The 12,951-nt window shown below is 35.7% G+C and overlaps 1 protein-coding gene across 1 annotated transcript in view; it reads right to left on the bottom strand.

The window, feature by feature from the left end:
* The window catches only part of LOC120631126 (carboxylesterase 1C), a 33,809-nt gene extending 24,050 nt beyond the window's left edge, over positions 1-9,759 (bottom strand). Inside the window, exon 1 of the mRNA XM_039900573.1 lies at positions 9,375-9,759. Coding sequence (XP_039756507.1) covers positions 9,375-9,759 — 385 coding nt within the window. The remainder of the gene's footprint in view (positions 1-9,374) is intronic.
* Between the last annotated feature and the right edge of the window lie 3,192 nt (positions 9,760-12,951).

The raw sequence follows: 12,951 nt of genomic DNA, 5'->3' as shown, positions 1-12,951 counted from the left end.
AGGCTACTGTAAGTATACCTATTTCTTAAAATTTGGCACGAAGGGATTCGCGTGATCTAAGTTTACATATCAATCGCACAGCTCTTTTCTGTAGTATAAATAATAAATATAGTTTATATATCAGCAGCTTTGCCCCACAACATAACATTAACTGTCTAATTTTTCTGACAGCATAAGCAGCTGAGCTGACCTTACCCGCTAGTGTCTCGATATGGGCACCCCCCTGTAGCTTACAATCCAAGGTAACTCTTAGATACAAAAAAATATATAGTTTATTTTTATTTTTAATAAATTTTCCTATAACTTGACCAACCATCGATCGGAACTGCACAATTACACGATCTCGGTTAGTTTAAAAATTAATTATTACTAAATTAAATATTCATAACAACTAGCGTGGCTTTCTAACTTAGCTACCTACAAGTTTACAAAGTGTACTTTATTAAAGTTATATAGAACAGTTTCAGAAGGCACGTGTAAGAAATTACCTTTAAGTACGGGTAAATTATTAGGTGTGCCAAATTACGCATAGTTTCCGAGTTATTTGCACGAACGAACTTTCATATTTATGTTCGCCTGTGTCCATAGCTTTCTTGTGTGGAATTTTTCGGGTAAGCTCATTTACATATAAAAGCGTACATACTGAAATCAGTCGGTTACGTGAACAAAATATTTGCACGTAATCAACCATAACCTAAGTTTTTCTTCTTTATTCATATAAATAAAATGTCTTAAAGGGTTTGGATTCCCGTTCCTACTCCACTTGCCTGGAGACTCTTGACAGATATAAAACTTTTTAAAAACTTAATAACAATTATTCTTGTTTTAATGTAGTTCAACTATGGTTAAAAAATGGTTAAATAATGGATATGCGAGCATATACAACATGGGTCTTTATATAGTAGTTAGGTACGAAATATTTGGTAACAATAAAAATAAAAAAACTATTCACACGATTGTGACAGAAATCATAGCTAAATACTATGTTTGGTTGAATCACTGATACCTCAACTGAGTAAAAACTCGTACTAATAGGCCTAGTGTGGATTTGCAGATTTCATATTCCTTTGAGAACATAACGGAGAACTCTCAGGCATGCAGGTTTCCTCCCGATATTTTTTCACCGTTCACCACGACTTCAAAGATGGTTGCAGTTAATACCATAAATTTTGCCTTAACGTCCTTTTGTACTTATATTGATAGGTATTGGCTCGACGACTAAATAATTCACTGTTCTAGTCGAAGTTCTGTCTGCTTTGTGCAGTTTTGACACATTGTTATGAAAACGAAGACGATATGAAATTGTACGAGAAATAAACGTAAACAAAAAAAAAGAAAAATTCCCCCATTATAGCCAGTCTATATCTATTGCAAATAACGTTTCTTTTTGATGCTGATACGATCAATTTGACAAATGTCCACTATCACACATCAAACGCGTAGCTGTCAAACGAGATTTTAGGTAGAACATTTTTTGGGTTCTCTACTCTGTCCATCATATTGGAAAACATTAAAAGAAACTATATAGAATCTAAGAATATTTGTCTGCATATCTGACGGTTTGTGTAGGTGTTATATCGAAACTGCACGACAGAAAACGCTGAAATATTGTTGGTAATAGATATTATAATGACATAAGTTTCCCGAGTATGTAACTAACCCGATCTTAGCACCCTTCTTTCAATAAGAGGAGCACTAAATACATGATTCACGACCCGATTTTACTACCACTGACAATTCCCCTTACAGGACTCACAATCAATCCCTGTACAACAACTTCGAGGTCTTCGATTTTTGACGTCATCTGGACTTGGGGTCACAACAAGTCCTCGAAGGCGTAACCGTCTAAAACCCCATCACTCCAAATGTCGCCTGATTCGAGATTTGGCCTCACATTAGGCACTCTAAAGCTTACGATCCCTTTGCATTTTCGAGCTCAAGAGTTCATTTTCTTGAGCAATAAGCAAACCGTGTTCTCGTCACCAGGATACAAGGAATGTTTTAGCAACATTTTGTCAACATTGGCTTATGACCGACAATGCAGTACGAAATACAGATTTACCTTCTGCACAGTGTCTTCGCAGATGAAGACAAAGTCTACGATTCATCGGAATTCATCTGGAAGAATTTTGTATCCACAGTCACGGGGCGTACGGACTAAAATCTAGTCCAACAAATCCAAACGGTACTAAGAGTATTGGAGAGAGATTTGGTACTCTTAGTACCGTTACCGTACCGTCAATGTTCGAGCCTTACAAGAGACGACCTTAGGAATGTCCTCTCCCTTCCATTTCCTTTATTAAAAATATTTTTTTATAGTTTAAAAGCCTTTACTTTAGTTCTAAATTAAAATGTAACACTATCAAAAAAAAAACTCAACCAGTTTCAATTAGAATTTTATAGGAACCCTCTCCAAGCTCGTCGGACTTTCACTTGGCTGGTTTTTGGTATCAAAAGTACAACCTATATCGAAGTATATGTTACTTATATCAAATATACCGTACTTTAGGAAACGGAAAATCTTGGTCCGAGCGTTGGAAATATATCGGTAGACGGTAAACGATTTCTCGCACTTTATCTTTTATAAGTCTGTTTATTAATGGTGCTCGCTCTCACACGGTTAGTAAATGTAGACTTTGTTTTGTAACTAATAAGAAATTGGGATATTATATCTCCTACTTGTTCTTTATTGTTTACAAGTATGTCTTCAACTTTAAAGAGGATAAAATGTATCACCACCTACCTTCTAGGTAGGTAGATACTTCATACCTGTGTAACCAACTTCGCTGATATCAACCCATAACCCATAATTACAGTTCACGGGTGACCTCCCACATCAACCCAAGTAGTAATCATCTGAATTCTTACTTGGTGTTACTCGAATTGTGAAATTATATTTATAAGTTATTCCATTTCAGAAATAGTTGACTATATCGAAACTTTACTTAAATTCCTCATCAACTGTTTAATTTTGTATTTTTATTTTGAACTTATATCATCATAACCAGTTTTTTGGTAAGCAAAGCGACACGGACGACATTTTTGTCGCCTCCATGCCGCAGTTTTGAGCATTGTGGTGGAATGCTAATGAGTTGACGTCCCGGGTATAGACTGGCAGAGGAACAGAAAACGAACAACAAAGTGAAGTCTTATTTAAGGCTTCAATTTCTCTAAGTCGAGTATCAGAATTGCGTAATTTTTATAAAGTACACACATTAGTTTAAAATAAAACCGAATTAGGTATCGCTTCGGAAATAAAATCGTTTATAAAATAGTATAATGAGACTTCATTCGATTCAGTTCTTTTTTTCTGTAAAAGAAAAATTAATATAACCCCGCTGCTTTTTACGCGAAAGCCAAAGTAAATAATATCATTATTTTCTTTAGGTGTGTGATGAAATGGAAATGCGATACGTGTTTTTGCCAAAGACGTTTGGGATTGATGTTTTATCTCGGGGAAAAATAACAAAACGTATTACTCAAGACCCACGCCTAAACGAAGCATCGAAAAATGCTTGGTTTAAACGTATGCTATTATTTTGTGAACAATATGATATTTAAACAATATAATATCATGTTACAATTTTTTTTTCAAAATATCTGAATGGTGGAAATTCGAAGGCCTGTGTGCAGAAGTAATATAAAACGTAGCACCTGGCGGCCATTCAAAATAACTTAAATTAACCCTGCGGGTATCAAACCTTCCACTCATAAAGGCACAGCGCTGGCCACTGAACCAGCGAGGTCGGCAGTGCCCAGAAGTGGGATATCGTTAAATTACTAATGTCACTTGCTTCGACGGTAAACATCGTGAGGAAACCAGCATGCCTGAGAATTCTACATAATGTTCTCAAAGGTAAGTGAAGTCCACCAATCCACACTGGGCCAGCGTGGTGGACTACGGTCTTAACCCCTTCTCATTGTGGAAGGTGACCCGTGCCCCGCAGTGGGCGGGTGATGGGTCGATAGGAGGATAATATTATTTTGCGATTCGCTAAGGATGAAATCGATTGTTAAAGAAATATAATGTCTAGTAGGTTATTGAATTTTCTTAAGATTTTCAAGCATTAGTTTACAAAATATTTGAAGCACTATTAAATTCAAAAATGTCGCGTAGGACATAATACAGAACCGAACGGTCGATTACAGCACTTCGGCCGCTAATGCCCTCTCAAGGCACGATTGAAAAGTTCAGCGGTTTCGAAAGGATCGGAAATTTGCCCGATACTAGAGCGTGGATTGCATTCTTCGCTCGAGAATAAATTTGATGTACAAACAAAGGACCTAAGTGGCGACCGTCTTTATTTTTAAGAGGGGCAAATATTGTTGCTGGACTTCTAAAAAGAAGTAGATTATTAAGTCGACGGGTTTGTAGAAAATGGTGCAAATTGTGTTGTCACAAATCTCTGAACGATACTAAATTGGCAAAGTAAAATAATGCTGTCTTTTCTACAGGGAACGTTTTAAATCTATTTGTTGTTTTTCATTTATATATTTATGTTAAAAATTGGTACCTTGGCATCAATCATATCATCTAGATAAATTATTATTATGTTCTGTTCTCTAAAAATACATCTAAAAGAACGAATTGTAATGACGTGGAATCACATTTACAGTGTGTGTGTGTGCACACAATCGTTCAAACTTGTGCGCGAATTATTGTTTTAATATTATCTGGGATAAATCCATAATATTATTTTTTGTTTCCAAAATAATCAGTAAGCCCGTTTGTCATTAAATGTAAACACAGCTGATGTTATGGTTGTCACCGGGTACTTTTATGGAAACTTTTAGTAGTTATTTCTCTGAAAGTATTGAATAATAACTATGGTGCCGCGACATATCCGACTATGGACATATAACCTTATTCCCAAAATAGCTTTGTTGTTTGTTGTTAAATTGTTCACATATATAAAAGCAATCGCTGCTCAAACTTTAATATTGGAAATAAGTAGGCCAATATTACATTAATAAATTCGATCGATAACTCGATTGCTTCTCCTAAAACTACTTGAGACGTAAGTCTTGCCCAATAAATGCGGAATAACATATCAAGTGCAATATTGTTATGACAATCCATCTAACTTCTGATTTAACTTCCAGTTATGAAACTGGAGTGAGTTACAGAAACTTGCGAAAATTGCTTTTGCCAAAAATGGATGCCAAAAGCTTATCTAACCAAAGGTTGATTTGAGAATGTTTCTTCTTAATTTATGAAGTCCTAACATGAAAAGTAGTGTTGCCCAAATTCAGTCTTGGTCTTGCAGTCTTGGTCTTGTTCTTGCGTTTTTGCAAGACCAAGACCAAGAACAAGACCGCGTATTTTTAGCAAGACCAAGACCAAGACTGACCGTGCAAGACTTGAGCAAGAACAAGACATAGCCTGCAAGACTCTTGCGTCTTGCAGCTAGGACTTAGCGCTATTTCACGGAGTAGTTAGGTGTAACAGTTCGGTGTATAGGTAGGTAGGTACGCTTAGGAATTCTATGAGACGCAAAAAACTATATCAAAGAATATGAAAAACTGGACCTATGCGCATTACGACTAATACCATAAACATAGCGAATAAAAAAATATCTATTAAAATCAAACTGAGTGCATGCATAGTTATGTTTTAACCATCGGCACTTTGATAATGCGGCATCAAAGGTTTTGTACTTACTTCTCAAAGAAATTTGCCGCTTTTCGGAAGTACATGGTTATGATACACGCGCCGGCGGCTTCTTTTGAAATCTAAAACAATCGTTGCCGCCGCGCCGAAATCATAACATTTGACACTATTCATGCAAAATAATTTCGAATTTTAAGAGTACCTACAGGTGTTCCAAAGAATAAATAAGTTTCAGATTGGTGATTTTAGATTGGTGGAGGACGCATGAGACAGAGTATCCGATTTTATCGAAAATGGCCCGTGATTAGTAATTAGAAAACATAGAAATAGGTTAAGTGATGAGTCAGCCAGATGGTTACTTTGTATTAATTCTTGGTCAAAAGAATTGATATAAAGTATCATAACCTAATGATAAAGCTGTTGATTTGTGTTGTATTTTATTTTTTATTCAAATAAATGATAAATCGTAAAACTCTTTTATTAAATTTCTTATAAGTTGAGGGTTCAATCTCTTTCTAGACAGATAAGTATTGTTCTTTAAAATACAGTCAAGTTATTGTAATTAATTTGTTTTTTTACATGTTTTAGCAAATGTAAGCTTATAAATCATAAATGTTTATTAAGAAACAGTTACTTCCATGGAAAACGACATATAGGTCAGTTGATTTTTCGAATTTCTTATCAAATCTTCAGTTATTTATTAATCTGCTTGATCTTTACTATGGCTATGTTAATTCAAGCTCACAATGTTCCAATTCTAATACGTTTTTCTAAGATTTAAAGTAAACTTTAATAAATAGTAATAGACTAATAGGTAATTGCAAGACTTGCAAGACTCTTGCTGCAAGACCAAGACCAAGACCAAGACTGGGAGCGCAAGACCAAGACCAAGACCAAGACCAGGTGTATTGGCGCAAGACCAAGACCAAGACTGGCTAAGTCTCGTCTTGTTCTTGCATTTGGGCAACACTAATGAAAAGTATGGGTGATTTTATTGATATCAAGAACTTTTTAATGAACTATTGAAGGACATGACTCTGATACTGGTTAAAGATTATTATAAGTTACTAGCTGTTGTCCGTGACTTTACTTTGTTCGCGGTCCCGTTACTTACATTTGCGGATTGTTTTTTGTTATGTCGAAAGACGCGCAGTAGCTAATATGTTTTACGACCAATTGGCGCAGTGGGCAGCGACCCTGCTTTTTGGTTCTTTTTTTCTTTCTTAAACCTGGTTAGATTCCCACAACGGAAAATGTTTGTGTGATGAACATGAATGTCTTTCAGTGTCTGGTTGTTTATCTGTATATTATAAATATTTTTACACAATATTATTCATACAAATATCCATCAGTCATCTTAGTTCCAATAACACAAGCTACCCTTACTTTGGGGCTAAGTAGATATCGATGTGTATTGTCGTAGTATATTTATTTATTTTATGTAATACACTGTATTTCTGGTGCCGCCAGAGGGCTCAAGCCTAAGTGGTAACCGTACCATTGTGCTATAGCATGAAGTTTAGCAGGCGGGTACGTGCTATTGCGGGACCTTGTTTCTCCACAATGTTATAGGCATGACGACAAATTTCGTAAAACTGCCCTATGATGTTCGTACTATATCCAAAAAATATCTTATTTTTGCAGAAACTAATCGTAACATAAATTTGCAAATAATATCTAAAAAAAATATTTTTTAAACTAGTGACCTCTTCCAGGCCACCAGCAGAAAAAAAGGCAGGAAAAATTGTGGTTAATTTAATCGAATAATTAATAATACAGAACATTCTGATAGAAGAATCAAATAGCAGAAAAATTTGAAGGACGGTTGGTTAAAAGCCGTGATACTGGTTAGGACTTCGGCTTCACTTTCGGGGGGCCGAGTTCTAAACCCAACACGCACCTCGAGCTTTCTGAGTTATGTGCGGTTTAAGCAATTACAATATTACTTGCTATAACGATGAAGGACAACGTTGTGAGGAAACCTGCATGCCTGAGTTCTCCATAATGTTCTCGAAGGCGCGTGAATCGCACCAATCTGCACTGGGCCAGCGTGGTGGACTACGGCCTAACCCTTTCAATTGAGACCTGTGCTCTGTAGATGTAGCTGTAGGTTGTTATGATGTTATGAATAATGATGATGATCTAAAAAAAATTCAAGCTATCTCTGTATTCTGTCCCAAATTTCATCAAAATCAATGATGAAGTTACGCTGAACATGTAGGCACAGCTCTGTTAAATCCAAAACTGACTTTTTTGGAGGATGTAAAACAATTACAGAGCAATGTTTCAAACGCTAAAAATGTATACGTTTCAAGCTATCAAGTCTATACTAACTAATTCCGGAGGGTCAATTTGATTTGTACGTGGACTAGAAACGGGGCGAATAGCAATGTTATCTGATGAAGGGGCACGTGAATTTTTAAAAGTAGGCCAATATGGGTGAATATAATCAAGGTATTTTCGGCGTTTCGCTGAAGGTATACGTCGCCTAGGACGACAAACATTTATCTTTGTATTTTAAATATTTGTATATATATGTATGCTGTTTTAGCCCATTAAAGTCAGAATCTTTTTAAAAAGTCTCTTCAAACACGATTTAGAGTAAGTTCTTAGTTCTAAGGTATTTCTTAAAACTGCTTAGAACCCATTGGCAGTTGAGCGGAAATTTATTTCTTTCCAAGTTTCAAATAATTCAAATTGACTGTACCATAAATTTAACCTAGTTTTTGGTACCTGTTATATTGCTCGGTCAGTGGAGATTTAAGTTTTATTTTTGTATAAGAAATAATATTTATTTTAAAGAAAAACTGCAAGCCGAAATAGCCGAATGGCTAATATTGGCTAAAACGATGTTAATGATTTTTGATAAATTATTTCTTTTATGTTATCAACGCCAATGACAGCAGCACGATTAAGTTGATAGTGTGGAAGTATGTTTGTGACTAGATGTGTGAAAATTGCCTAATTCTATTATTCTATATTGTTTATGATTGAATGTTTAAATAACAAAATTTGAAATAAATTCGGTTACTCCGCTGCAAGATTTGTTCGTTTACTCTTCTTTCTAGTATCTATTTTTTTTGGGGCCTGCTGATCGGGTTCTCGTTCGCTGGTTCAAGTAACTAACAGATCTGATTTGTCGAACATCTTCTTATAAGGAAGATTTAAACAACTAAAACATAACATATTCTAATCAGTAGCAAAAATATAGAAAACATTGTTTTTTACATCTTTAACATAGTTAATTAGTCTTACGTTTTTTATATGAATGGAGCGTATATTAACAATCTATTACCGGCCCACTATAGCGCAAGGGTTTCTTCTCAGAATGAGAAGGGTTTGAGCCGTAATCCACCACGCCTAGTGCTGATTGATAGACCTCTAACACCTTTGAGAACATAACGGAGAGCTCTCAGGCATTTTTAAGACAAGTTTAAAGCTGGGGTTCGAAATCGGTCCTTCCAAAAGCCCCAAGGAAGACTGAAGCTCCTGCCACTGAGGTATTACCGCTTCAACCTACAGTATCTACTTCAGGATAAATATTGTGCATCAGTTAAATTTGTATTTCCAAATATAATAATCGGAACTGTTTATTTGTGATAATGTTGAAATTCCGATTGTTTACGACCAAAAATGCTTTCGACAACTTGTTTTTATTGAAGAATACGATTGTTTCCGATGTTCACAGACGCAAAATCATTATTCTAAACTTCTATATAGCAGTTTATCTAAAATACATGTGTTATGTGAAATAGATACATACCATCGGGTACATAGACGTTCAGATACAAACAATCTTCTGAGTACTCCTTTTTCCGAGGTTCTTCCATCTGCGCCTCAAGCAGTTTCGTGAACAGTTCATCATGTTTGTTCAAAGGATGCTGTATATCTTCCCTTTTTGGATCATTTTGCATGCAATCCGGCGCGTAAATAGTTGCATTCCTTAAACCTTCCCAACTAGGAAGATCAGTGTATTCTGGTGGAGCGAAACGCCTAAAGTCTATAGGAGGCTGGGCGTATGGTATACCCACATATGCCACAATTCTCTTTGTCCTGAACCTTGTTATATACATCCCTGCTATTGTCCCTTGATTCGCCAATGTTATCTGCTTAGGTTCCCTTGCCGACAACACCGAAATAATTATCATTGACAGCACTACTAAGTATTTTACATCGTTCATCTTAATTATTGTCATTTTCTTCACTTTTAGAGTTTTAACAATCGTGAGCTAGATTTTTAATTAAGAAACGGTCACGATACTCAGAAATAAACCAAAAATATTAAAGGTGAATTAATGGAAGATATCTTACTCTGCTTTGTGCCGCGTTATCATCACGTAAGCGACTCATGAATAAGGGCCCCGGATGTATTTGAAACACAGACTACTGCGTGCATGAGTAAGGCTAAATTAGTTATTTCTTATGTATCTTCAGTTTTCACATCTTATATTTGTGTAGTTTTATTAGTAATATAGTCCTCAAATGTATTTATTTGGTGATTGTTTATCGATATACTACTTGTCAATGTATAAATTGTGTTTGCATCACTGTTTTTCACTATTCAGGCGGTTGTTCGGTTTCGAAGGTGGTGCGTTACTGTTTCTCGTGTATAGTTCGGCTCGTAAACAGTAGGGCTGTCCGTCGTTATAGCGACCAAGGAATTGCTTATTGGCTCTTAGAAGATTTAGAGCTGACAAAATATTTTTGGTACCTACATAGTGTTAAGTATAAGTTGATATTATATAACAGTACAGTAACAAATAATTAGTAATTGTATAACATGATATTTACGAAATTAAAATGAAAATAGAATTGCAAAAAAGAAAAGCTGACAATATGAAACAAATAATTCGTATGAATATTTATTAAGTGCACGTAATTGCTGGTATGGAGCGCTGCAAAAGAAACGGTGGGTGTTCTTAAGAATTGTAAGTGAATTAATTGTACTCGAATTCCCGTAGCTATAAGGCCGAGATCTTCGGATAATAAGAACTCTGATCTAATTTTGAGATCAAAAGGGAATTACAAACTTACATTTTGGCGGTGGCGGTTATTCCACCAACAAAAATAACTTCTAGTTTGAAAAAAGTTACAGTTAGGCTACGGAGCGTGATAGAAACCCTTGTAACTTTAGTTTTAAACAAACAAATATAGTTATCACAATCCCCTCATAATAATAGAAGGAAATATTTGTATGAAACATTCAAAGGCTTGTGATAGGTATTCATGAATAAACTAAAGAGTTTTAGTTCTTTCCTAGTGTTGTTATTTAAAGCATCGATTTTAAATAAGGGTGCCCCTTCTATTTGTTTCCTAACTCGTCCACAAGTTGGCAGTAAGCTTGCGACGTGAACGGATCGCGTGACTGAAAGCTAAGCATTGGAGTCATTGCATTCCGACTCCGGACTTTTTGTTACTTTCCATCTTCCCCTATATGGGTCAATGCGACTGAATTATTGATCTTTTGTTTTGCTAATATTAGTCTAGCATCATAATTTTTAAATTTATTATGTGTTAAATTAATATCGATGCCCTGATACCCTATAATATTTACTTGGATCATCAATCATTGAATAGCTTATTACAGTCCACTGCTGGATAATCACCTCTGCTAACGGGAGGGTTTACCCATATCACCACGCTGGGCTAACGGGTTAGTGATTGTAGTAGATGGTCGTAGTAGCATAGACGACGCTGCTAATCGTTCTTTACTATATTCCCTTAGTCGCCACGTACGACACCCGAGAAGAAGAGGGGTGTTGAACTGAATACTTAGATCATAACTTAAATCTTTTTTTTATTCCTGATCGTGAGAAGAAAATCATCGTCGATAAACCGATTAATACTTCATAGGGCATGCAAGAAATACTTCGTACAAGTGCCGCCCTATTTCAATCAATCTGAGGCGTAGATATTAAGCTTCATGTGTCTGTATGTCTGTAACTAAACCACTAGCCACGCTCTTAGGCGCCAGAAATAAGACCAATTTAATACATTGCTTTTAAAATGTGTGACGTAGTAATTCGCATCATAATATGATAGGAAATCAGGGCCCTGATTGTATTTAATTAGTCAAGCTCAGCAAGAAGAAATCTGTTGCGTGATGATGTCCCCGGCTTTGGTCCTTGTGAGTGTGCTCAGGAACTTCATAACATACATACAATCCTCTATTGGGGTCATTATCCTAATATCATGCAGTAACCTTCTAAGTTTATTAAATACTATGCTTTAAAATGTTATGAATAGAGTTGAAGTTAGCGTACTACGAAATTAGTAAATCCATGATCGAGCTATTTAGTGTTATCGCGTATTTTACGAGGTGTATAGCATGTGAGATTTTCTTTTACATTTGCATGTGTAACAATTGTATAAGATTGTTATCATTGTACTATACTACGGAATCATGCAATTAATTTTTAGTAGGGCTTAGAAACTCCATACCTTTAGTTAGTTGATTTTAACCGTCGCCACACAAAAATGAAAATAAATATGACCGACTGCTCGAGTCTCTTTCTCGAGCTCAACCGAGCTTCGAGAAAGAGACTCGAGCAGTCACGAGTTATGGCAAATTGAGTTTCAAATAATTAAACATTACTTGTTTAATCAGTTAAGGAACTTAAAATAAACAACATATACAATAGGGGTTCACACATCAAACCAATTTTTGCACTGGGCCAGCATGGTGGATTACGGCGTTAATCTTTCCAATTCTGAGAAGACCCCCGTTCACTGTCGTGGGTTGTTAAAGAAGGGCTTATAACGATGATGCCAATGACATGTTTTGATTGATTTAAATTTAGGTATACCAATTTATTTATACCTGCTATGGCTATAGTTGTAAAACTCCAGTAATAGAAATGAGCAAATGAAGAATGTTCTCCGAAGAATGATCAGCGTTACTTATCGCTGGTAGTGAATTTTTTTGGTAAGCTCTTATCATAAGAGGAGTTCCGTAGGTATAAGAACTAGAGGTACAAATAAAGATAAGCTATTAAAAGATGGACCGCTGTCGACCCAAGGTGCTGAAAAGGTGACACTTAACCCGAAGGAGAACGTTGGTGAGTTCCCTATTATATGGGTATACTGCCACATGTTTTGAAACCTACATTGGTTTTTATGTCTTAAGGTCAAGCCAATTCATCGCACAAAACCAACGTCTAACCAAAAAAGTAATTTATTATTGTCGTGTGTACGGAAGTCAGTGTTGCTACTAGATACATTTCTAAATTCCCTAAAAGATTCATTGCTAAGATATTTCAATATAGAACACCAATCATTCGTAATCCATCTTCCATGGTAAAAAAAAAAGTATATATTTCGGTACCTAGTTATTTTAAAAT

Source organism: Pararge aegeria, chromosome 17, assembly GCF_905163445.1.
Source record: "Pararge aegeria chromosome 17, ilParAegt1.1, whole genome shotgun sequence".
Lineage (NCBI taxonomy): Eukaryota > Metazoa > Arthropoda > Insecta > Lepidoptera > Nymphalidae > Pararge > Pararge aegeria.
This window is presented reverse-complemented; position numbering and strand designations above follow the sequence as displayed.